This window comes from Triplophysa dalaica, chromosome 25 (assembly GCF_015846415.1).
Source record: "Triplophysa dalaica isolate WHDGS20190420 chromosome 25, ASM1584641v1, whole genome shotgun sequence".
Classification (NCBI taxonomy): Eukaryota; Metazoa; Chordata; class Actinopteri; order Cypriniformes; family Nemacheilidae; genus Triplophysa; species Triplophysa dalaica.
Window position 1 is genome coordinate 8266236 of NC_079566.1, and position 27529 is coordinate 8293764.

The 27529-nt window shown below is 38.2% G+C and overlaps 1 protein-coding gene across 1 annotated transcript in view; it reads right to left on the bottom strand.

The window, feature by feature from the left end:
• Window positions 1–9600: 9600 nt before the first annotated feature.
• The window catches only part of samd12 (sterile alpha motif domain containing 12), a 69841-nt gene continuing 51912 nt past the window's right edge, over window positions 9601–27529 (bottom strand). The window contains exon 5 of the mRNA XM_056742145.1: window positions 9601–12789. Within this exon, the coding sequence (XP_056598123.1) occupies window positions 12767–12789 (23 nt within the window). The 3' untranslated portion in view covers window positions 9601–12766. The remainder of the gene's footprint in view (window positions 12790–27529) is intronic.

Here is a 27529-nt window from a genome sequence, read left to right on the forward strand (position 1 = left end):
AGCAGAGAGAGAGAGAGAGAGAGACTGTGACTGTGGTTCAGTCTAAGATGGCACCTGCTTTTAACCACCGCTGTGCTCAAAGAGAGGGAAGAAGTTTGATTGGTGCGGCTTTCAGCCTCATTTTTTGAGACAGCTTCAGCGCTGTAATTAGTCCATGCGGCAAGCAAGTTTCACACGGAGAGTTGCTGACATAACAGCATCCAAACACTAAAAATTATAGCATCACAACATAGTCATACGAACACAAAAAATATAATCCAAATGACTGTTGTGACAGCCTTTATGTAGCTAAATCACATGTCAGTTATTTTTGTGTTAGGGTGCTAATTTGTGTGTGAAGTCTACATATTAAACTCTGGCATATAATATCCTCACCGTTTATACAGTTAAACAGATTGTTGAGGGGAGGTATGCCTCCCCTCAAAGAGTAAATAATAAAAAAAAGAGTAAAAAAAGAGTAAATAATAAAAAAATGTTTTGGTTAGGGTTAGTTTATACTTAAAAACTATTTATAAAAAATTGAAATGCATGTTTTCTATTTAAATAACTAAGCAAATGCATGTGTGCGTGCTTGTGTGTGTGTGTTTTAGTCATTTGTCTTTTTTCTTCTCCATAACACAAAATAAGATATTTTGAAGAACGTAACCGCACAACATTAGACCCCATCGACTTCCATTAAATGGAAATAAAACCACTGAGACATGTCTTAAAATATCTTCTTCTGTCTTCCACAGAACAAAGAGTCTGAATGACATGAAGGTGAATAAATAACAGAATTTTTATTTTAGGGTGAACTGTCCCTTTAAGAACAACTTTTACGGCTGTCATGCAAGTTAAACCATTTCTTTTGATGAACTGCCTGTGTAGAAGCGACTTTCTCTTGTCGCTTTAATATTTCAGCTTTGCGCTGTGAGACTGTCGCTCCAGCGAGCCTGAGGCAAACGCGCCAATTACACTACCACTGACTATTCTCTATGATATGCCATGAAGCCTTTCATCGCTGATGCATTACCAAAGCAAATTATAGATTTTACAACAAAGTTAACTCGAGAGCTGTCAACCAGATCAACCCCCCTTGCTGCATTTAGTCACTTTTTCCATTGAGAGTCCATCAAATACACAAACAATCTGTCTCTGGCACAGCAAAAGAAAGTTAGCTTCTCGAGAACGGATCGGGGGGCAAACTGACAAGACTATCTGCTCTTTACATTTATACTGTATGCTGCAATAAATACAAAAGGCCCTCTGCTAAAACCATTAAACTTACATAATACTCCCGCGTTTGCTAAAAGCACTTAGTCAAAATGAACGTAAAGAATAGGAAGTGTCTGGGTGTATGTTGCTCCAATGGATCTTTGTGAAAGTATTTTACGTGACACAAACTGGTAAACAGAATCTACAAATTCCAGACAGTTCTGTTGGTATGTAAACATTATAAGACCTCATCCGACATCTGTCGTGTCATTGTCACACCAACTGTAATAAAGGAAAGAGTGGCAAATATTCCAGATGGAGATGAACACTTTCCCTCCCTCTATCTCCCTCTCTCTCTCTCTCTCTCTCTCTCTCTCTCTCAAGGCAGCAGCTCATGATCATCGGCATCTCCAACTCTGGTTGCCTCTTCTCGACAAAGCTTGGCCTCATATATCTTGCTCCTCAGGTATTCCACATGCCCTGGAAAACCAGGAATTTTTGGCCGTTTATCTTTGCTTTAGGTGAACACTGCAGACAGGGAACGCACAGATATAATGAAAACACAAGCCGGCTGTGATTTATCCCCATCCACACCAGTTGGCATTGGAGAAACAGACAGCATGTAAACGCAACCTGCCACCCTGAAAAGAAGAATGAGTAAAACAACAGCTTCTTTCACTTTGAAAAAATATAGATGCCGTCCGTAGACATGATTGCTCTGGACCACAAAACTAATTCTTCAAAAACAGTTGACAGATTCAGACTGCAGAGACTCAGGTCAGCAAACGGTCGCTTCCGTGATATATGGAGCTGAACTTTTTTGAATAAGAATGAAAGAAAAGCATAGCTTGAGGTCTGGATTGTTTTTTCACAGTTTGAGGACTGTCGAATCTGACATTTAATTCCCTTTGTTATGAACCCAAACCCAGAGGCCTGATGGGAATAAAATGTGAAACATCGTTTGTTCCAGCCTCCGACGGAGGAGGAATATAAGAGAGCTCGAGAGCCATCAAATAGAAATTAGCCCTATTCCCCAGTGTGCCTGCGAGTTTGCTGGAATTTGCAAGTTCCTCGGAATCTCGCATGAGTGTCAGAGATGAAACATGGAGATGGGCTTCACAGCGCTTGTAAATTGGTGGGACCAAAATTGTAAAAGCAATACAGGGGCGTTTCTTAAACTTTTATGGCCCAGGGGTTGATTTTTATTAAAACTATAAGTTATGAGTTACTTTTTGATCACATTAGAACAATAGCTTAGAAACTTTTTACTTGGTTTTCGTTATTTTTTGCTCCTATTCAAATGCACATAATGTATAGCCAGGTTTAAAATGGGAAATCCAATAATTTACTTTTTACATACATTACATGTGTCTCTAGTTAAGTTATTTTTAATGTTATTGTACAACCTAAGAACATAATATAGTTATTATGGGCTGTGTTTAATTTTTTTTTTAAAACATGGTTATGATAGGGGACAACATATCGCTGCTGTCCTTCTGAATCCTCATATCCTGATATTTAGTGATTTTTTTGTCATAAATCATAATTATTAGTGGCCCTTTATGTTTGTCACTGAGTTTTTCAGATATCTAACTATTAAAAAGTTTTTAAAAGTGCTTTTCAACTTTGACAAGACAGTATTTAATCCATCGAACAGTACAGTGTCTTTTCCATTTCATGAAAAACAGCAAATTTGGACATCCAAGGTTTCAATAGGACAGCAAAAATATTTAAATGTAGCCCTCACCCCTTCACACACAAGCGTTCCTTCATCATTTCCAGCAAAACTATAATTCAATCAACTACTCTATTATAATCTGAAATATGGAAATGACACAGTGTGGACATTGTTACTACACAATGTAAATAAAAATGAAGTTTCAAATAACAAGCCAAAGATGCCCAAGTTAAAGAAACGCCAACAAATCTACCAGACACCAAACAAAACATAAGAAATAAATAAACAAACAGTATTTCCTACTTGTAAATCAATTACATTTGGTCACCTGGTAGGCCTCCCCATGGATGATTCTCCCAACAAATCAAAAAGTAAATATTGTTTCCTTTCATGAGCTGTATAACATGCACTTATCTTATTGTGTCTTACCTATCAGCCCTGAAGGAATGTGGAGCAATCACTTTTGTGCACACTTATTCATTGTGAGACCGACAAACTGTTACAATCTCAGGCACTTAGAAGCAGAAGGAGCAGTAATTATGACAAGGCATGGCGATATAATAGCTGACAAAGCCTGCCTTCATTCCCATTAAAAAGAGAGGTGGGAGGGACCTAAAGATCCCTTCGGAACATATCAGAGAGATATGCGGGTCGTATATGGCTGAGAAACGGAGATTGAAAGAAAGAGAAGGGGAGAAAAAGTAAGAAACGCAAGACATGAAAGAGAAAAATTATGACAAAGAGAGAGAGAGAGAGAGAGAGAGAGGGAAAGTGCTACATATGACCTATAAAGAACGTTGGAGGAAAATGTGGGTGGAGACATTTGGAGTTCCCATTACATCTCACACCAGTTGCGTTTCATTTTGGGATTCGAAACAGATTAAAAGCAAGACAGAATGAGCTGTCACAACACATTCTTAAGTTACGATGTCTTACTCTTTGAATTATTTATAGAGACATTTCACCCAAAACATGCAAACATTTACTCACCCTCATGTAGTTTCAAGACAGCATGATTATTTTCCTCAAATCATATACAAAAGATGTTTGGCAGGAGATAACGTATTTACAAAACGCGCTCTTTAGAGCAGTTTGGTCATTTAGGGCTACTGTAGAAACAACAAGGTGAATTCCATGCAAGGGGACCATGGTGTATGTAGCCTATAAAAATAGCTAACAAAAACATAACACTTCATTGTAGGTCTTACACCTCTGAAGAAATAGTTATGCATTGTATTGCATATCTGTCAATAGATGCTCCAAAAAAATACACACTGGACCTTTAAATGCAACAATCAAATTTCCAAAGTAAATTAACCTCTGGTGTCATACTTTTGTCCAACTTCAACCTCAGACACTTTGAGAACTTAGAAAAAAAGCTCTTGCGTCCTACCAGGCCTGTTTCACTTCTTTAATATTGTGTGTCAAGACTTAAGTTTCTGTGTAAACTGTACCTTTAATAAAAGAAATGCTGAGTCTATTCAGCAGTCATAACTTTGAACCCAACAGTAGTGCAAATGATTTACTTCGGGGGCTCATTTATAGAATGTTACGAAGAAACAGTCCTTAATTTGATTTTACGATCATTTCTCAAAGTGCGTATTTGTGATTTATAGAATGAACATACGCACAGAATACGCGTGTACGTGTCTCTATCAGATGTAAAATCTATAAATCGCACATGACCAATAAATTGTTTCAGATTTCCGCCCTGATGATGATGATGTCTAAATAATGTCATTGATAGCCTCTATAATAGAGCATCAGCGTCCAAATCCCATACAAGCGGCAAGAATGACATATGTTTACTAAAACCTTCAGCACTCGGACAAGCAAAAGTGCATACGTCTGCTCAGACCCTGACGTGGTGCTAAGCACTTTTCCATGTCAAAAACAGTTTTAATAAATATGGCTGCCGTGGATTTTTGTGTACGCAGGCTTTACGATCAAATCTGTGCGTATACGGAGGTTTTATAAATGAGGCCCCTGATGACTCCCCTACTGTGTATAATAAGATTATAAAACATTACTGTCTAGCGGAGTGGCTAGAAACTAAGTTGGGTGAATACTTTGTGTGAAGCAAAGCCCTTTAGCCTATATACGATCTCATTATTTTCCTTCAGCTCTTAAGGCTGTTGAGCACATTAATGCGTTGGGAATAACTTAAGAACGCTTTTCTAGCTGTGACCTATCAAACGACCCAATCAATATTGTTTTACTGCAGACACACTCGCTTTTTGCTAACACGATGTTGCAGCAGCAGACAGCAGCCCGTTCTGTCATTCTCAGTCCCAGCTGCCGCAGAGCCGAGCTGTGCCAAGCCGGATGCCCATGGGGCTACGCTGAGCCTGGGGCTGACACAGCTTCCAGCTGGCCCCCTGGCCTCTCCGGGATCATCTTCTCGCTCCCTCTCAAAACTCACACACACATCATTTAAACGGGCATGGCGCCTGGCCCGCACATGTCACAGCATTAACAACGTGACATATCCAAACACGCCATCATCCGTCTCAAGCGTCTGAGAATGAGTTCCGTTCCAGGTTCCCAGTGGCCTCACTGGACCAAAATGCATCCTCCAAGTTTAAAATAAATGCGATCTGAGCATGCAGTTGATGGTTTTGTTTGGGGAATAGGGAAATACATGCATAAGACAATAAAAGCTTGTGAAAATGCATATCTACATGGTTATGGATGAGTCCATGTAATAGTAAGGCCGCGGGAACAGCAGAAAGACCTCTGAGGCACACACGCAGCTTGTTGCCAATCCGCATTTAATTCAGTGCTTCTATCAACAGGCATACATGCGCCTCGCATAAGCAGAGTGGTACTGTGACGAATTAGCATAATGTGGCTGCTAGAGTTTTCACTGAACATATTTGTGCTTCACATCAAGCTCTGTACACAGAAACATACACACAGACACACACTGTAGACCGACATACAGCTATGGAAAAATTTTTTTATTTAAGAAGCATTTAGATGTATTGTGACATGTCCAGTGATTTGAAAGAAATATTGTAAGTAGTTCACATGAAAAATAATAATAAAAAGAAATGAATTCAGAAAAACTGAAAATTATTTTAAACAGTCTCTTGATTTTCTCTGCTGTATTATTACCATCATATTGCAATATATTGCAAATATAATTAATAGAAGCAACAATACAATGAAGTGAACGACACTCCAAGTGAGTAATCCAGATCAAAGCAACACTGTGGGGTTTAGATCCTGTTTCATAGGTTAATATTCAATTAGATTTATAAATGATCTCTTTTGTAGCTGAGACGAATGGCTGGAATACACTACAAGACTTTTAAAATCTGAACAGATATTTACACTTGCAGACTTTTAAAAAATTCCAGAAACACACTTACTGATAAAATCTGCAGACTGGCACAGACTGGAACAAGTCCAAAAGTCTTGAAGTGTATTTTAGCCTTAAAATACTCAAATCAGATGAAAAAGCCCTTTATCTTCTGTACATGCAGAGCCGCATCTACACAGAAATGTTAAACTATCACTAACAAGATATTTGTCCAGTTGTATCAATGATTGCTTAAACACTATTTGTGACTAATAATCAAGTTATCATGACTAAAAAATACCCGTCTCTTTATTTACACAAATACACAAGGAACTTTGACTTGACACTTATTAAAAATATTTAACTTGTCTCTAATAATAAAGATTTTGTGTTCTAAGTGTGAGATGACATTACAAAGCAAAGATTTGATCTTTCAGGTTTAAGTTTCAGTGTTTTGCTGAATAGTTTTTCAATGGTTTCGTATATTTGATCATTATATATTTAAACATTCTTGTTTTAAGAGCTCGTATCTTAGAAATATGTCTGAATATATTCTTATTTTGTATTCTATTATAAAGAGTCTTTTAACTCTTTTGGGAACAAGAGAAGACACTTTGATTTCTACATGCTGCCATGAACAAGCGTGAGAAAAAAGTGCCCTTTCTTGCAGTTGTGATTGGCACCAAACAAGAAAGGTCAAAACTGCTCCGACTTGCCTAAAGAAAAAAAGTGGGGAGGCAGGGTGTGCCAGTGATGACACGCCAGATCTTTGCTTAAGAACACCTGTTCCTTACACACATTTGTCACACACAATTTCCAGCATTTTAGAGCAGAGACCAATGAGTCACACATTTCCTCATAAAGGAACCTCCGATCATTCATGATTGCACAAGACAATTATTAACAGGAGCAAGTTGTGAAACACTACAATAAGTGTGGGTGTTGAGAGTGCTATGTCAGCAGGATGAAAAAGTTTATGAGCTATTGTGAGCTTATGTAAAAACTGTATTTTAAGTACTTTAAGTAGTATGAAATGGCCTGAAAGCAAACTCATGCAGCCCATACAAGCATCACAGCTCAGTATTTTAGAGTAGGTACTAGTATTCCAATTTTTGACATTAAGTTGTATACACATTACCAAACACTCACATATATTTGAATTACAATATATATAATGTTTAAATCTTGAGAAACAGTATGTACTTTTCTAGTGATTTCACTTGAAAGCAAAACTAAAACTTTAACTGGTCTATTACTTAAAATCAAAATTCAAAGTTCAATAACAACTTTCAGTGTGGTTTCCTTCAAAGCAAATGTTTTTTTTTATCCAACACTAAAGTCATTATATCTGCTTGTATTTCATATATTTTATATAGAGCCCTGTTGTGATGCAAGAAGTCTTTTGTGTTTGTGTCGAAGTCTTAAAGAGACACGATGTCTTGATGAATGAATTGTAGTTGTTTGAATGAGTAAATGATGCATTACACCATAATAAAGACTACAGTCCTATCGCCAGACATCCATTTATATAGGGACTACCTCTGGAGCCCATGGTCACACAAACTTACATCTTTGCCTGTATAGTATGTCTGCAGAGGTACATGCAGACAATAAAATGTGCATTTATACAATGATCACATAATGTTTCCGGTTGCCTTGAGGCAGAATATTACACAAAGCTTACGCCGAGATCTCATACAGCTTTTCTGTCATGAGCCGGGTGTCCTTGGCTCGTTGAGAAACACTTTACATTTCATGAGTGCAAGGCATTGTCGGATACAGTTGTGCCTGCAATATGGATGCATGCTTGGTGCGGGACTGGGGTACTATTGGTCTGGCTTGTGGTCTTTAAACTTAAAAATCTTTACACAAATCTGTGAAATATTTATGTAAAAAGATATTTATTGCAAAAATGCATGATCAAAATGTGAAAAAGATTCATTACTATTGCAATTCTGCAAAATAGCCAGATTTGGAAAAAAATCGAGACAGTATCAGAATATCGCAAGTATGAAATTTATTTTTACAAAATTTTCTATTATTTTTGACATGCAGAAAAAAGCTAAAATTGAAATAAAATAACTATAATAACGTAATTTAACTTTTTCCGAAAAGTTATTCAAATGTTTTTCTGCAGCCCCAACTGCTTAAATATTGCGATTTTATTCACATTTATATCAAATAAAAAACAAATGCTAAAATTCAACTTGGCTCCACCCAAAAAACAATCAAGTTTTCAAACAAGCTTCAGTCATTTCAAGCATGTCTCATATGGCTGAATGTTGTTGCCTAGCCAGCCAAAATACACACACGTACACACTGTAGCCTGTATGTGCTGGAGTATTGTGAAAAGTGATGACTGACACTATATTTGAGTATATAATAATAGAACGAATAGAAATAACTTGAAATTTGAATAATCACGACAGAGAAAGTCAAATTAAGGAAAGATATGGGGGAGAACAGACAAGCATGTTATAGATAGATACAGAAGCGGCTCAGAGAGAGAAATGTGAGGACAGAGCAAGAGCAGTCAAAATGTGAGGGAGAGAATCACGAGAGCAGAGGAATACGCTGTTAAAATGCTGAGAACATCTCTGGTGGAGTCACTGGAGACTACAGAGGGTTTGAGGTGGAGTGATGTTTGTCATATTCCACCATCTGCTCATCTCTCACTTTCCCCCACCAGCTAGCCTGAATCTTCTCTGTCAGCAAGAGAACAAAGTGTGTGTGTGTGTGAGAGACATACCCTAGTCAATATCAATCTAGATTAGCCTGGTGGCTTGTTTTGAACACAGTAGAGCACTGACATGAATTTGATTTGTAGTGATACTATTTGAAAGCATCTAAATAGTGTTTCACAACCTTTTTGGTCTTGCCACACCCCCATCAGTAAGGCAAAGCGCTTTGTCATATCATTTCATTAAGTCATTTAGCAGACGCTTTTAAGTGACTTACAGGTGGGGTTTGTAACACATATCAACAGAATATAGATCGATTTATTCTCTCTATTATAAAATCTATAAAGTATGGGAATATATATTTGCTACTTTATTTAGATGTAAACAAAGCAAACTCCAGCAGCGGCTGGTGTTCACATACCACTGGTTGGGAATCAATAAAGTTAAATGAACTACATCTTGTTTACTGTGTACTTTTTCTTGCTATCCATCTATTAAAAGTAACATCACAATCGCATCTGACCTCCCAATACAAATGGTTTGGTGACACTGCTCTGTTGGATGAGCATCATATTAGCATGGTTCCAAGTGTCAAAAATGTGATTTTTTTGGTAGAATATTTACATACACTTTATGAATGACCACACTACGGAGAGAATGGAGAGGGAAAGCTCTGCATGCCTGCTAAAAAGAAAGCATCAGAAACTCACATCAACAATAATAAAAAACCTGCACACATTGGGTCAAAAATCATACATTTTTAATTTGCACAGTATGGGTGTAATTAACATTAATAAACATTATTAGATTACTGCATACAGCTTGATGTTTGAGTATAAATGCACACGTATTTGTGGGTTTATCTCCCGATGTTTCTTTGTACCTGCGTGTCTGCATGAACAATATCTACTGTACATGTATTGATATGTTGTGAATCCATATATGCTTTGTGCAGCTCTCGAGGGAGGAAAACTTTCACATGATTTCTGTGGTGTGCTCATGTCCCAGTGTTCTTGTACAGAGTTGATTTAAACCTAATCAGAACATTAGTACTAGAACTGTAGACATCAATTATTTATTTTAAACTCAGTTCTAACACCACGGTAAAATATACAAACTTCTCAGGTAAGAAAGCTTACATTCCAATGAAAGCACATTGACGGAAGGGCGCTTAAGTATTCATATTCTCTTTCTCAAAGTTACAGACTACTTGAATTTCAAGGCAAATCTCGCAGACAAAAGAAAAACCCTTCTTGAGTACATTTCATGTTCACATTTATTATAATCATACATGTGTGCATTAATTATTATGTATAAGGGCTCTTCAAGATCAAAAAGGAGTCGGAGTAACAGTGGGTTCCTTTAGTAGGACTAACACAAGTTAAGAATCTCTGAAGGGCCGAACTGTAATTTTTTCTTTTGTTTTGTTGTTGTTTGAAGTCTAAATTTGGAGACTCCTTAGAATGAATGTTTTCCCCTTTGCATGTAAATAACAATATACATATATTTTAATATATACCAACATTTTAATATAGTTTTACAGTCTTAGTATATTGAGCAAGTTTAATATACTGTAGAATATGCTATAAAATTGTATTGTTAAAATATTAAATAATCTCATAACATCTATATGCATTTTTCTTGGAAAATAACAACAATGGCCTAAAGCGGATTAAGAGTCTGAAAGATGTTTGCAGAACAGTCCGGGTTGACTGTGGTTAATCTACTGTGTGATGGTCTCACAAAGTTAAAACGCTCATCTGAGCATTAATGTCTAATGATCCAACCTCCATAAAGAAAAATACTATTTTCAATATTTTACAGTTCATTTAGTTAAGTTGATTTTGTTGGCCATGGCTCATCGGAATGATCAATATAAGAGTGAACGCTTTTGGACGAACATCAAATCGTGAAAACGGCAATAATGCGATTTCATTTTAAAGCCACTGTCTACGAACCAAATGAACTTGAATTCTCAATATACTGAGATCTATACTAGTTTAGCAGCCATTAAATCAACGACCGTTTTTCATTTCACCCCTTGGCCCTTCTCGCGTTCCCTCGGTCAACAAAAGTTGCGTCAAAGCCCTCCAGGTGATTAAAAAAAACCCCACCAAGGCGTCACAAAGGCATGAAATGGTAGCTTGTTTTTTAATTGGAACATGCTTTTCCCTAGATTCTCCGTATTGACTTCATCCTGTGTGCCAGACGAGAGCCAATGCGAGATGTAATCGACAAGGTCTAATCGATACCACTCAATTTTTGGATCTGATTCCAATCTAAAGCATCTTGTAAGGCAAACCTTCCATCATACGGCCGCATGCAACCTATTACTGTAGCTCTCAAAACAACTGGAGCCGACCCAGATAATCGATGGCCGGTCTGCACGGTCACGGACCTTTGTTGGGTGCCACGTTGGCGCCTTTGCGATAGATGTGTGATATTGCGGTATCATGCTACAGTTGCGGCAAGTCCCTTTGTGGCGAGAACCCATGTCTGCGCCTGAGGCTCGTGTAACTAACAGAGGCTTGATACAAAGGTGGCAATGATCAAAGGGTAAAAAGACACAGTTCGTTTGATTTCGTTTTCCATGTGCTTCAGAGTTAAAAAGGTAACAGTGAATGGCCATGTTATATTAACAGTGATGCCTTTGTGAGGATCTCCATTCAATACCATAAAGTAAATGGAAAGTTCAAGGCTCCTAGCGACAGGCTTCCTTTAAAGCATCTTGCATCCTTTTATAGTCTTGTTAACACAGTTCACCAAAAAATCATCAAGTAACCATTTAGTCATCCTCATGTTGTTCCAAACTCAAATTACTTTATTTCTTGTTACCAAACAAGTTAAAAAGAATATTCCAACTTCATAAAATAAAAGTGACCACGGTCACCATTCACTTTCATTGGATGAAAAAAAGAGTAGGTTGCATAATGTGCAAGTTAGTTATTTGAAACAACATGAATACGAATAAATGACATCAAATTCATTTTTGGCTCGACTGTATTTTTAATCTTTAATAAAAGATTAAAACCTTGTTTTTCCACAACAGAGGGATGAGAAGAAAGCCACACAATGATCTTCATAGAGGCGTATCATCTGCTTCTCTCTTCTTCTTTCCAAAAACGTAAGAATCTCCCATTTGTGATGCTTTGCAGTTTTATATCCCAGTTGCTTCATCCTGTCAGCTTATTCAATTCAACCATGAATCAAACTCCAACACTGATGCCGGATCAGGACACGACTGTGGCTACGTGTGGAAGAGTGGGCTTGTGTTTTTAGAGGAGATCTGGTCTCAATCACAGTACAGTTCAGGTAAGGGAAGATGGGCTCTACATTTGGACGATGGAATGATGAAGGAATTCAAAATAGGGGACATATAAAGACATCCAACCAAGCAAGCCATCCGGTTCACATTATACAAGACGAGGAGGGAGGAGACGAGTAATATTCAGACGTGCAAAATATGATGCATGGATGGAGATGGTGATAGAGAGATAGAGAGAGAGAGAGAGAGAGAGAGAGAGAGAGGGGTCACTACCACTTCTGTAGTTTCTGGAAGTCCAGGGTATGTGTATGTGTTGTCGAGCATCATGCTTGTCTGCACAGATTTGCTAACAGGCTGTGTGCTGAGCACTGGCAGGAAGAGAGAGTTTAAAGTGCTACACTTCAGGAGATTACACACAACAAACAAGTTGATTCAGCAACGAGTCTTTCACATAGTCCAGGACAAGAACATCATTAGTCTGGATGATTCTCCAAGGTTTGAGTTGATATGCTCTTGAGGTCATTGAAAGTAAGTTGGATCCAGTTTTGCTCAGGGGTGGTGTTTGGTTCAGGAGTTTGAAGAGGACAGTCTGGTCTGTGCTGTGGACATCTGAGTATATGGGCTGGACTCCGGGAGGACTCAGGTTATGGAGAACTCTCCAGGGAGGCTGCGGGAAAACAGAGGGGAGAAAAACAGAGACATGCGTGAAAAAATATGTGAATATAAAGCACCTTGATATTATGTATCTAATATTAATATTAGATATTATGTAAATGAGGGAGAGAAAGACCAATTATATAAGAAGGAGCACCAAAGGGCCTCTTTAATAAACTGCACAGGTACTATACAATAGATTATTTAGAATTGTGTGCTCTTAGAAACAACAGTTTGAAAAGGTTTTTTGATCTACGCACAAAAAAGCACAGGATGTTCAGATGGAGCTGGCGTTAGTTAGGGATCGCCAAATGACGTTCATAAGGGCCTGGCATAATCTCTCCCTACCTCTGGATGGGCATTTGTGATATGTTAATATCCATATAGTGCAAGCACATCTCTGTTTGTTTCTCCTAGACATCAATGAGACAAAACAGACAGCAACGGGGCAAAAGTTCCTCTGAAAGATATATGTTTTTTAAGGTTGTAAAGAAATCTCATTATGAACTCGAATATTTCTCTGTATATTCTCCCGAATTCAAGCTAAGCTATGTCCTCCACATTAGTTGTAAAAGATCTTACCGTACATCAACAACTGTCTCATTTGTGTCTATTGTTTATTGTTTGAATGAGTTTAAGGGGAAACGTTTAAGATAAAGTTGATATTTAATTGCAACAACATAGAACGCCACCAAAGTTTCCTGTTGCCTCCGAGCAATAACATTTGACTCCGGGGAGAGCAGGAAATTAAATGGGAAGCACAAACTCACCGGGAGGAAACAAACGGGAGGAAGAACACAAAGCGTGAGTCTGCAAACAAACAGAATAACTTTTCTGTTTAAACGAGAGGAGAGATGGAGAACATGTACTGAAGGGTGAGGAAAAGGAACATGAAATGGTGGCTACAGCGGTGAATCAATAGCTATCCCAGAATTCAACAGGAGTAAAGTTTAGCGAAGCACACACCTTACTAAATCACCTGACCTTTAAGAAAGAAAGAAGAGATAGACAGAGAGAGGAGTGGAGAGGGATGCACCGCAAGACAGATCGTTGATTATGTGACGTATGTGACATTCAACAGCGTTATGAAGCTGATCATACACGTGTCTGAACGCACTCTTGAAACCCTTATAATGTTTGAATCACAATTGTGATATAGCTCATATTAAACGTCCACACAAACACACCATTACCTCCAAGAGAGGACCCCGCTGGAGCACAAACAGAGCATATCTAGCATTTGAAATTCATTATCGTGGGGAAGCCTGACAAGCTGTCAAGGTAACGTACGCAAGCTCTCCATCCCAAACAGGCGCGTGCGGCGGTGTTGTCGAGGAGGTGGGGAGAGAGAGGTGGCTCTAGAGGTTCAGCTGAACGACGAAACCGCGTGTTTTTCGTTTTCGCTTGTTGCGAATCAAGGTCAGGAATTTTCCTTCAATTGCCAAGGACTGTTGACGCGCCGAATGGAGACGGGAATATATTTAGACTCACACACCAACATCTAGGAATCCATCTAACCAATGGGTGCTGTTGTATGGTCAGTAAACTCCCATGTTAACAAAAGAACAAACAAAAAGCTATCTACACACAAACAAAATACATTTTGTAGACATGTATGTACATTTGGACCAGTGTTTGGCTTTCTTTCTTGCACAGAACACAAAAGAAGATGTTTTGAAGAATGTTAGTTACCGAACAACAGCGATACCCATTGACTTGCATCGTTTTTTGTCCATACAATAGAAGTGAATGGGTACCGCCATTGTTTGGTTATCAACATTCTTTAAAATATCTTCTTTTGTGTTCTGCAGAAGAAAGAAAGTCATACAGGTTTGAAAAGACAGGAAGGTGAGTAAATGATGACAGAATTTTCATTTTTTGCGTCAACTATTCCTTCAATTGTATCAAACGCATTCTAGTGTACTCTTTTTGCTCAAAATAATAGCGTCAACCTTGGCACTCGATATCTAAAAATGGAATGATAATACTAGTATCAGCGCAGACATCCTTTAACAGAACAATCACGGGAAAAATACATTTCAGAAAAAAGCGGATGAGTCACTCTCCTCTTCCGTCCCTTTCATTCCATTCTCTCAGTTTAATTATCACACGCTGAAGTGTGACAGTTCTGAAGAGCCACTCCATTCTCCATCCATCTGTGCGAGGCAACCCTGAAACAATGACATTTGCTCATGCCGCGAGCCCTGAACGAATAAACCAATCTGTCTGGTTCTTATGTAGGACGGCTTTCATAAAATATTTGTAGCTCAAACAACAGAACAGAAGTGCAACCTTCTCTTGATGATGCGTATGGCAATTTAGAGCAGAAGACGACGTCATTCTTTTTCAGCCCCTGTTGCCCGTCAGTTCTCCTTAGCATCAAGATCGGATTCGTATAAATCACAAACAAACCAAACATTATGAGAATGTGGGGACAAGAGGACATAATCGGAGAGAGAGAAAAAAAAATCCTGAAAAGCCTGAGGCTACTTATGGTTTCATAATGAGTTCTCACCGGTGATATTGAATCAAAGCACAACCATCTTCAACACTATCTTCTCCTCCTTACCTAACACAGCCCTGAGCCTTTTCAGCTCCACCATACACTGACAGCTACTCGCTCTGTAGTATAGACAAGGTGCGCTCTGATTGGACGACTCGTGGCTCAGACACGCATGACTTCTGTTTCGGCAAATGACCCGAGGCGATGTTGAGAAACTCTGAAGTGAGATTACTGTTCCTCTTTTCATTTCCACTTTATTAGATCTGATATTGTTATAGAGGTTAGTATGCTTCAAATAGGGCTGGTCGGGACATTAAGCAGCAGGTTTTATTTGCGTAATAAGGTGCGAGAAGCTGTTTTATATTGTGGTTCCCTTCATCCATAAATATTTGTATTGAAATGCTAGTTTTAAAGGGGTCATACAGCGCGAATACGTGTTTTTCTGTGTCTTTGGTGTGTTATTAGTTCCCATGCATGTATTAGACACGCAAAATTATCAAATTAAACCCATTATAATTTCAAATATCATGTATACTGGATGCGGTGAGACGCGTCGTGACAAACCCATTACAAACAAGTAGGTTGTCATGTCGCGTCCGGTATAGACACGGTGTAAGACCGCCCAAATGTTTACGCAAGTAAGGTGGGGGTAACTGTCGGCACAATTGCTTTGGAACCAGATGTTTCAAATATGCACGCTTGCAGCATTCGACCAACCCCTACGCACTGGTTAACTGGCCAATCATAGTACACCTCACTTTTCAGAGCGATGAGCTTTGTTAAAAATCTGTGCGTTTCAGAGAGGCGGGGCAAAGAGGAGATACAAACATGCACGGTATGTGGAAAATACAGTGTTTTTAACCTTAAATCATGTATGCAGATTACATTAAATCTGAAAGAAAACGATAATATTCGTTTTAGCCGTGTCATTTGACCCCTTTAAGCAAAATCATTAAATGCCATTAATCGATATAGTCTTTCTTACTATAAAGAGTAAAAGAAGGTTTTGGATGACGTTTCATCCACATGACCTTTACAGTGTTTTAAGGTGTACATTTTTCATCAGTATGTGGGAACCTTCTACAACTGAGTAACTACTTTAGTACTTGCACCCTATTTTTTATGTAATTCTTTAAAATATATTTAAAATTACATTCTAGTATACTTAAAAAAGTCGAAGTATAGTGAGCTATACTTTTAAAAGTATACTAATAAGTATATAATAAGTATACTTGGCTTATACTTTTTTCCACTTACCTGTAGTTTCTTAAATTATGTTTACAAGTATACTTCCAGTTTAAAAACTAGTAGAGTGTGCTTTCATAAACAATTTTTTTTGAAAGCATTAAACTAGTAAACAGTATACCTATAATTTCACTTATAACATAGTTGCAGTACAAATGAAAAACTAGTTGTGCACTACATTTTCACTGCTGTTATACTTAAAAGTATACTTCAGAGTATGAAATTTAGCGGCAACCAACGGCTCACTCTCTTGCAAACCACTACGGTGGCCGACACAGAACTCAGATGTCGTCACATTTTCGCTTCTTTGCTAAACACGATAACGTATTTACAAACTCGCTCTGTAGAGGAGTTTGTCCACAATTGTAGAAACGACATGGTGAATTCCATACAATGGAATGGCGCGGTGTATATAGATGAAAATAGTTCATTCTAAGGTAGTAAAAACATAACACTTCGTTACGTAAGGCCTTTATAAACCTCTGAAGACATAGTCATGTATAGTTTATTGCATTTCTGAATAATTACTTATTAAGATGAACTCAACATAAATCTGATGTATTTATGTCTGCGTGACTAACCATAATACAGCATCTGTTCACCACAAACATATATTTTAGTCCACAGGACCCATCTGTCTGTACTGTACCCTGTATAGTTCTTCACTTTCTGCCTGCAAGGGAAAAATATTTATCGCTTTTACAGTAAGCACACCACGTACAATGCATTCTTGCTTTTCCACCGCAAAGGCATAAATAGGTCGTCCCATTCTGCAGCGGCTTATAACTTTTCTTCATCTCCCTGCCCTGATTTCCAACAACAAACAAAAGATCGGTGTATCCGTACGAGGTGGAATAAATGGGTCTATTTATGTAGTCGTTTGCTGTGTTGTGTTGCACATCAAATGCCTGAGCATCTCCCATTCCATCACTTCTGTCTCATGCGCTACAGCTTCCTGCCTTCTGCAGGCCACAAGGCATGAGGAGGAGGAGATGATGATGAAGAGGGGGAGAACAGAAGAGATTGTTACGGCGTGGTACTGATTCTCTACTTTTGTGCTGACCTTTTTCTGCAAATATCTTTGCATGTAAGCCTCTTCTTAAAGGAACAGTTCACCTAAAATGAAAATCTTTGTAAAATGTATCTAATATATCTAAATATAAGTCTATGGCCTATAGTAGCATCATAAATGTCCAAACTGATCATGTTCATCCTATTAAAGAGTTGCTGGAACATTTTTGAAATAAATGATGACAGATCTATTAATGGGTAAAAAAAAAATGTATGGATAGTAGTTAAACTGTCATCATTTGTGCCCGCTTGCCCGCACTCTTTCTCCTGCACACATGTGAGAGTGACGTTTGCGCATGCTTCTTCTCCCGTTCTCGTTGGTTGACGCGTAGGTGGCATTTCCGGGAGAATGGTCCAATAAGGGACTAAGAAAGTTGTAACGAAACGTATTTTCATGTTCGAAAAAAGCTTTCCGAAACCTATACAACCGCTGGGGGAGTGTATCCAACACAGAGATTCTACGTCATACATCCAACTCGTTTTTTGACAAGTTGACCATGTTAAGGATGAGAAGCCATCATGTTTATAACTGTAAATAAGTGTGCATAAAGACAAGAAAATGTGGAGCTTCTCAGAAGTTTTGAAAGCACAAAAGGTTCTAAAGACCTTCCTAACTTTTCCACTAAAGGAAGCTGTGGCAGTTACGGCAGCTGCTTCAATGAACCGTGGCGCTCACCCTCACCTGACATTGATAAATTCCCAAGGACCCGAGTCCACTAGAGAACACGCTCTCTCTCCATCGTTAACCTTGTAAAACTCAAGCTGCAGTCCGTGATTAACAGCGCGCCATTATACGCCATTAAATTTCATTAGTAAAAGCTGCATTTTCACAAAAACACAACCAACTCCAGCGAGGAGCAGCACTCAGTGATGGAGAACTGTACACAGAGATTGTGCTAGAGGCATCACAACGGCATTTTAATATTTAATCAATTAACTGCCATCGTACTTTTGTGATTCGTATGACGCTGATGGCATTAGCATTTAGCGCATACACGAGAGAATAAAGCGACATCTCTTATTCAAAATGAGAACGAAAACATGACACAAAAGGAACAAGAGGGAGGAAGATTGTGAGGAGATGAAGCTCTTCTCTGTTGCTGCGTGGAGGATTACTACATTTACACTTCGTCTTAAAAATAGCCCTGTGATCATTTATTTAGCCTGAGTGCGCCTTTCTGCATTGTGTTCCCGCAGAAGAACTTCCTCTGCCTCAGACCGCTATCCTTCCACAGACCACACAGACCCTCACACAGCTTTGACCTTTAGATCAGAAAATTCAATCTGCACCGTCTAATTCTGTTTATCCTGTTATAGAAGGTCCATTGTGTAATTTTTTGGAGTATCTATTGACAGAAATGCAATGTAATATACATAACGTTGTCTTCAGAGGTGTATAAAGATCTTCCATGATAAAGCGTTATGTTTCCATTACCTTAGAATGAGCTATTTCTATCTATATAGCGTACAACGCGGGTCCCCTTGCATGGAATTTGCCATGTTGTTTCTACAGTAGCCCAAAGCGGACAAACTGCTCTACAGAGCACGTTTTATAAAGACGTTATCTCCTTTGACAAAGATGCAAAAACGAGAAGACATCTTAGTCCTTTTTCAGCCACTGTAGTGCTTCGAAAGAGGAGTAAGCCACTGCTTGCAATTTGCAACCTCACTGTTAGATGCAGCTAAATTTCGTACACTGGACCTTTAAGAAAACTCAGGTGTGCTTTCTTAAACGAGGCAGAGAAGGAATATTCTTGTCAACTTAGCTGGTGGAGCATAATGCTAGCAATCCCTGTTGAAAAAAACAGCGCATGCTGGGTTAGGTATGATTTGAAGCTGGTTTGACCAGTTTAAACCAGCTATGGAGCAGGACATGGTCAGCTAAGGACAAGCACATGACCATCTTAAACCAGGACATGACCAGCTTAAACCAGAACAAACCACCAAAGCAACATCAAAACATGCTAAACCAGCATATGCTGTTCTTTTCAACAGGGATGGCAAGGTCATGGGTTGGATTTCCAAAGATAATACCAAATGATAAAATGTATGTCTTAAAGGGATAGTTCAAACATTATAATCCCCCAGAGCCGTGTGCATCTGCCTCTCATTTCAATGGTCTACCACATGTCACTGCACCTACTCATTCCCTTGAGAATCATCTACTACATAATACTTCATAGTCTTTGCTAGACAACTGTCCACTTGATAGTCAATAAAAAAGTGAAGACTATAACTCCCTCATATAAGCCTAAATCCAAAACTGCAATTACATGAGACAATGATACGAGTGTAAGTGATTAGGACTTTCCCGACATCAGCTGCTGGGACTCGTGATGCCTGTGAAGTATTGGTCGGTCTGTGATAATCGTGGCAAGGTGCCGGATCTCATTACCCTTCTGTTGATATGGATGAAACTCTCAAAAGAGCCCTTGAATCTGATGACTTGACACTTTAATCAGCTGAGACCTGAAAATTAGTCTTAACGTTTAGAATCAGTGATTTATCTCCATAACCTTAAGGTTCGTTGGCGAGTAATGACCCCTCTCAGTCAGCGGACATCATTCATATGGGCAAAGGATATTGTATTTTTCTCTCGTCTCTGCCATGTCCACTTATTCAATGTGATTTTATCAAGTAAAACTATTATTGGACATATTATTCAAATCATCCGGTTCAAGTTGAAGGTTGTCACTTTTACGCTCTCTCATTTCCAATATTATTAAAAAACAAACCGTTTGACCGAAAGTCAACCATCGTTCTTTATATCTCAAAATTAACTTAAACTGTTGAACTAAAATGTGCCAACAGCGCCAGGATAACGTTTCAATCAGGAAACAGTAATATTTGATTTACTAACTGGAGCGGAGCACGACGGATTTAAACAGCAAGGTGTGTTAACCTGACTGTCAATTTGAGTGACACAACCTTCTACGCCTTTCACGATATTACACGGCCCAATGCTTCATGTAACACATTCAGCAGTCCTTAAATTCAATAAAAAATCCATTTGTCTCGGACAAGAGAGAAAATGGTGTCTTGCATGGATGTAGGAACATGGATCACTTCATTACAAACAATTACAGTATCTCTGGATTGTTATTGGGGGAAAAGCTCCCGAGCTGCATTAACAGTACAGAACCAAATATAGGGATGAAACATACACATCTTGTTCATGTCTGATTCTTTGTATGAATTTATGATGCTTGTATCCAAACAGTTCTTGGCCAACATTGACTACCATTGTAGGAAAAATGACAATGGAAGTCAAAAGTGCCCCAACACGGTTTGTTTCTCGTTCACTCTTCAAAATATGTTTTTTTTTTTTTTTAAAACAAAGATTTACAAAGAACTGTCTGGTTACAAGCATTCTTCCAAATATCTTTCTCTGTGTTCATCAGAACAAATAAATTCATACAGTTTTGGAACATCTTGTGGGTGAGTAAATGAAGACAGAATTTTCATTTTTGGGTGAACTTTTCCTTTAAGCGCAAAGCATTCTTTTTTTTGTAAGCATTTACTAGGAACGTTGCATAAATATTGCAGATATATGATAAATATTAATAAGACAGCACAATGTCTCCAAGGAACACATGTCATCATAATGACATCATGTTTTTCAGCTGTGAATATAATAACTTCTGTCTCATCCATCAATAATAAAAGCAAAAGTGCTGTAGTGTGCAGTGTCTCCATCCAGGTTCAACTCACCCCCGCTATAACTCAACCTCATAAAAAGGGGCAAAGCAAACGTTTGCGCAATCCATGCTGACTAATTTTCAAAGGACGAAGAACTTGTTTTCCAAGATTGTGTCATCTTACAAAAGTCCCCTGTTGACTAATCATGGAGGAATACAGACACCCACATTTCCTGCTACCATTAGTCCATAACATCCATTTGGACGTCAAGCTTGCAATAAACAGATTTTTCCATAGAACACAACTTTGAGTTGAGTCACAATTACTGCAAATAAGAGGAGGACTGCAGGGCTGGCGCCAAGGGGGGGCACTCGTGGGCCACCCCCCCCCCACAGGGTTCTTCCTACTCTGGAGGACTGTGAGACAGACTAAATGAACAGATATACAGAAGGAACAGAGAAAAAAGTCCCAGGATCCACTGCCCTTGCGACTAACATTAAGGCTACTAACCTTTAAAATGTCATTTACTCGCCCTTAAGTTGTTCCAAATCTGTATACATTTCTTTCTTCTGATGAACACAGAAAGACATTTGGAATAATTGAGTAAAGCAAATGTTTCTTGGGCACTTTTGACTATCACTGTATTTTTTCCTACTATGGAACAACGTAAGGCTGAGTACATTTTATTTTCGGGTGAACTGTCCCTTTAAACACGTTTTTAACCCATATAGACTTAATGTAGCAAAAGTCCAAAAACATTTGAAGCAATTAATAAATAATTTGTTTTACAATTTTTAATAATAATTTTTGCATATAATAGTACTTTACAGTGTTTTTGAAGCAACACATGACGTTTTGAAATTCACACTGAATATTCAATCCACAACGTTTTGGACAAATATAAATAAAGTTATCTTTGTTTTGTTATTTCAAGTAAAACCATTTGTTTCCCACTATTCTCTACCTGTTAAGTGAAAAAAAGCAACTTGCCAAAATACATAAAGCATGTAAATATAATGCAATTTATCTTGCAGTAATGTAGTAGTGGGTCTTAGGGATCAACTATTCGTAATGACATTCACACAACACAACCAATGCAGCGAATTACAGATAAACTACACCAAATGATTTTTACAGTATTCTGATAAAACTTTATAGAGGGCTGAGATGTTCATGCTCAGATTCAATCTTCTTGACTGCTGGGAAGGATTATATAAGGGTCAATGCAATTGCATTCTGTTTCTAAATATACAGTAGATTCAAAGGTTTTTCAAAGTAGGGTTTCTGGAGTATCAGCATCCTAAAACTTGTAAGATAAATATTTCAAGTTGAAGATAAGCTAATTTCCACCCCCTAGCTTGTTTGCAAGGCTGCAAATATCCTTTGCATATTTAGCTATAATAGCGAAGTTTGCAAAGGATCATTTTGAAACTCTAATCTTGATCTTTATAACCACTGGCTTAAAAAAACAGTGCTTGGTTCTCTGAGGGTTAAGGGCATTTGGAGAACTCACTGAAGCGGAAATGATTTGAAATCCATTCTCTCTTTAGGGCCCAGTGCTAATCACCCTTGCTATAAGAAACGGACCAATATTATTATTTTCTTCCAAATTGTATTAAGAGACAGAACACACACACACCAAAGATAAACGGAACCAGACATGTCTAATTACTATTTCAAACCAGAAAAGCCCATGAAACTAAGCCAAGTCATTTCCAGTTCGGAAATCCGTTCTATAACCCAGAGACAGCACTGGAGATGCAAAAGCTGGTGGGCTAATGTTTCCATTGAGATTTGCTCTCTTCAACCTTTTAAGCAGAACAAGGAGCTGTTTCTGGAAGTTCATGACCTGAAAATGAGCAGAATGTCTTTTTTGGTACTGTAGGGTCAAGAATACCAAAGAATAAGGCTAAATGCAAACAACAAACAGACAATCATATAAAGATTATAGAGCAAGAAGTATTTGAGTATTTCCATTCAGCCAATGAAAGTAATCATTTCATTTCTATTGTGCGGCTTGTTAAGGTAATTATATAATTTATACACATCAATGTTTGAAAGAACGAAAATAAACAAATCTGGTCCCGTGTTTGGTTTGCAATTTGTATTTAAAAATCTATCTCTTGACGTCGCTTCATCTAGAAGCAGAACTGCATACACAATATCTCAATACACATTCTGCAGTGTGCAAAATCATAACGCGGGATGCTAAAAACAGGCCGAGTGACAAGTGTCAAAGCTAACCTCACATAAACACCTTATCTCCAGCTAATGTGATTTAATCTCCAGAACAAACCAGTGATTCAGAAATATGGTTAATGAACAGCACATTAATAAGTATTTTGCATTCTGAGTGTGTGGGTGTGTGTCCTCGCATGTAAATTCAGCTTTCTAAATATAAAGTATGTGTTCAGTGATTGGTCAACCTGCTCTACACTGGAGATTAATTTGGACAGGCTCTGTTTGAATGGAGGACGAGTTGGCACACAGCAGCGATGAGCCACGGCAGGATTTCACTCTTCATTAAAGGAGAAGAAAATGAGTTTGTCTTTCTCATCAGTCGGTTTGGAACAGAACTGTACATTCACACTCAACATTAGGTGTGGAAACTGCCTTAATGTTAATGGTGTCGGTTGGAAATAAAGAAGAAAAGAAAATTGTGAGAGACGAGAAAAGGTGGATCAGTGGAGTCTAAACTATGGACAGCCATTAATACAAGCTAGAATACATTGTATATCAAGATGCAGTAAAATGAACAAACAATAAACAATTCATCTACAGCATTTACTCATCTTAGTTCATGTTAATTTCAACATTTACTAATACATTTTTTAACATAAAATGTATAACTCTTACCATAAGTTCATGCACAATGAACTTACATTGAAAAAGTTTATAATAATATTTTATAGTAATAAATGTAATAAAAACTATTTTTAATATAACTCATTTTTGTTCGTGAAATTGTAGCTAATGCATTACAAAGGTTGAAAATACAATTTTATTGAAACTCTTTAAAATGATTAAAAATTATTTAAAAACCATTAAAAATGAATATACTAATATTATACTACCCTAATATTTTTTTTATCCTGATTAAGATATAAGTGTAATCTACCACAGGGAGTCCTGGCAAATATGGCAACATACAATGTTTAGCATAAAAGTAATTCAAAAGACACTCAAAACCATAAATACGAGAAACATTTAGGTCAAACATGCACACGATTCTTTCAAGTAAGACTCCTAGAGATTTCTGAAGACTTCAAGAAACAGAAATCTATGAGATGTATTGCATATTCAATCACACTGATTAAAAACTTTCAGAAATATAACCCACAACACTTAAATACACGTCACGAGACAACTGGGATAAATCACTTGCTAATTTTGTCTATGACATTTCTGTACCAAAGAATGAACATAAACGCTCAAATGCGACCAAAATACCAGCTTCACATTTCTACTTTGCATACACAGAAAAAGGATAAATATATTTGCTTTTAACCAAATAAGGACAAGATTATGTGTGTGTTATTTATACGATGCTCATTGTTCATTTTCCCTTACTGGGCCTCTTAAAAACAGCTGCGTTATTGAAGATTCTTACCGATTAACAATTCTTCAAACCTTTCTGTGTTTGTATTTCATAGAAACAATAGCAGCACATGGGTTTACAAGGACACGAGCCTTCCTGGAAAGCCAGTAGTGTTCCCGTAGCTCATTTGGAAGAGTGTTGAGTTAGCAGCGAAAAGTGCACAGGTTCGATTTTCAGAAAACAAACATACCGATAAACTGTATAACTTGAATGCACTAATGCACTGTAGGTCACTTTGGATAAAAGCGTTTGTCAAATGCAAAAATGTTAATGCTAAACTAGGCTGAGAAAACAATGGCAGAATTAATCTGCGTGCACTTTTACTATAGAAAAAATCTGGCTGTTGATAAATCCATGTAATTCCCACTATTTAGTTGGGAAGCCTCTGAAAAACACACAATTAAAATGACAACAGCAACAACACAAGGAAACACAATAAGCTATCGTCTCGTTTTATCTTCTGTAAGTGAATTTATAACTGTGAGTGGATTGTTGGGAGTCCTCTGAAAGATTTCTCTTTTGCCGGCGAGGGCTCAGCATTCTGTAATTGCTGCCACCACCAAAGGTCTTAATGAAGGTGTGGGCGGTCCGGAGGAGAACATCTTGACAAGTGTTTAAGAGAGACGACTGCTTTTTCAGCCCACCGCTGTTTCAGCCACCCGTCTCTAACAGCAACCCTGCAATTACAGGCTCATTTGAGGGCTGTCCGGAAACCGCACATCAAAATCACATCGCAAGAAACTTCCCACAGGTGAAAACGCAAGGAGTTTTCAGGCAAAGGTAAATCTGCTACACAGCCTGCAAATGATGGTTTTAGTTTGCACGTCAGCAATTACACAGCGTAAACACCGGTGATTTATGGGATGTCCCTACAAATTACTGTAAGAGGTTGCAGAATAAACCAAGGCAACTGATTACAGGCAGAGTGATGGAGATGCTGATAGATGTGGATGTTTTTTCCCTCATCGTTTTACCCAACCGAGGTTTTGTGGGCTACTGCTTTATGATGTCCATGAGTTTTATTTCCTCACGCTGGGGTCATCCAAGCTCTCGGTTTATGAGGCTGGTACTAACCGCAAAGGGAAGAGTCATGTCTTTATAATGTCCCCAAATGGCTTCGAGTTGAGCATAATCCACAGCACATTTGGAAAGCATTTTACCCTCAATCTGCATATTTTCCAGTGCTGTAATCGGTCATGTGGTGGAAAAATATTCATCATAAAATATTCACAAATACATTCTAAAATATGCAGCTATAAGAAGACTTTGAGGCTATGAAATCTATGAGATTATTGAGCACTGTATCACCAAAATGAAGATTCTTCCATCATTTACTAACCTTCATGTCATTTTAAAGCTGTATGACTTTCACTCTTCTGCAGAACACAAAAGAAGATATTTGGTAGCAGAGTAACATTGGCCCCCATTGCCTTCCATTGTATAAACACAAATTTCTCAAAAATCGTTGATATGAGTTCCACAGAAGAAAGAAAGCCAGGTTTTAAAAAGCATGATTAAACGATGACATGATTTTTGTTTTTGTGTAAACTATCCCTTTAAGTTAGGTCATTGTTTTTTCTAAAGTAAACACTGATTCTCAAACTATTTGCTCCCCCAAACTCTAGTTTTCCTGCCTGTCGGTCATACCATACAGAGAAACGAATCTTTTCAGATTCTCACTGTATTTCAAATTATACCCATGATAATTGAAGCGAGCGGGACATCTATAAGAATACCGACATGAGTCTCGGAGGGACCGCTTGGTCTTTGATGGCCCCTCCACAGGGACCAGGCAACAAGCTGTCCCCTCAAATACAGCGAAACGTGGCCGTCAGTGATCCCGCTGTAAATTACAGCACAGAGAAACCACACCACAAAAAAGGCTCCCTCCCTCCGACTGCCACCCCTGTTATCCATCACCCTTTTTTGATTGCTCGGCACAGGAGGGACGGAGGTGGAACAGAGGGAGGGGAACATGGAGGGCCTGCAGAAATATTCTGTGATGGACTGATGACACTTTCTGGAGGGGAAGAAAAAACAAGAAGCGATTATCACAATCTGCCCTCCTTTTCTGGGAGAGATGGGCTGATTGGGGGGTCTTTAGCTCGGAGACTTTCTCTGAAGAAGCTTTGTGAAGACATTAAAAGCTCTCAAAAGCTCCTAGGGAGGCATTTTCTATCCACCTTTTCAACAATTGGCATTTTGCTCTCTCGCTGAAGGATTTCTCTCTTAAAGGTCATGGGCTGATGCATTTCCTCTCTTATTCATATTTTAGCACAGTAATTCCCAAAAAATGAAGCCGCAGGTACGAAGAATGCTGTTTGATTGGCACGGAGAGAGAGTGTCTGACATATAGCCAATTCAGCTGGTGTGCAAATCAAATCCCTCAAAAAGAGAAGATGCCAAGAGAGAAAAATTGGTACGAGCATACAAGAGACCTGCTGTGTGTTTTCCTGCTTAGATTACGGTTTGTATAGAGCTATGGAGGACTAAACAAGTAAACAAACTGCAGTTGAATAAGGTCTTCACATTCACATGGAGATAAGTATGAAAAGTAAAATTCTGTCTTCATTTATTCACCCTTATATCATTCAAATATGAATATCCTTCTTCTGAGGAACACACAAAAAAAGATCTTGAGAAATGTCTCTGTGTTTTTTTTGTCCATATAATGGAAGTCAATGGCCGCCAACGTCA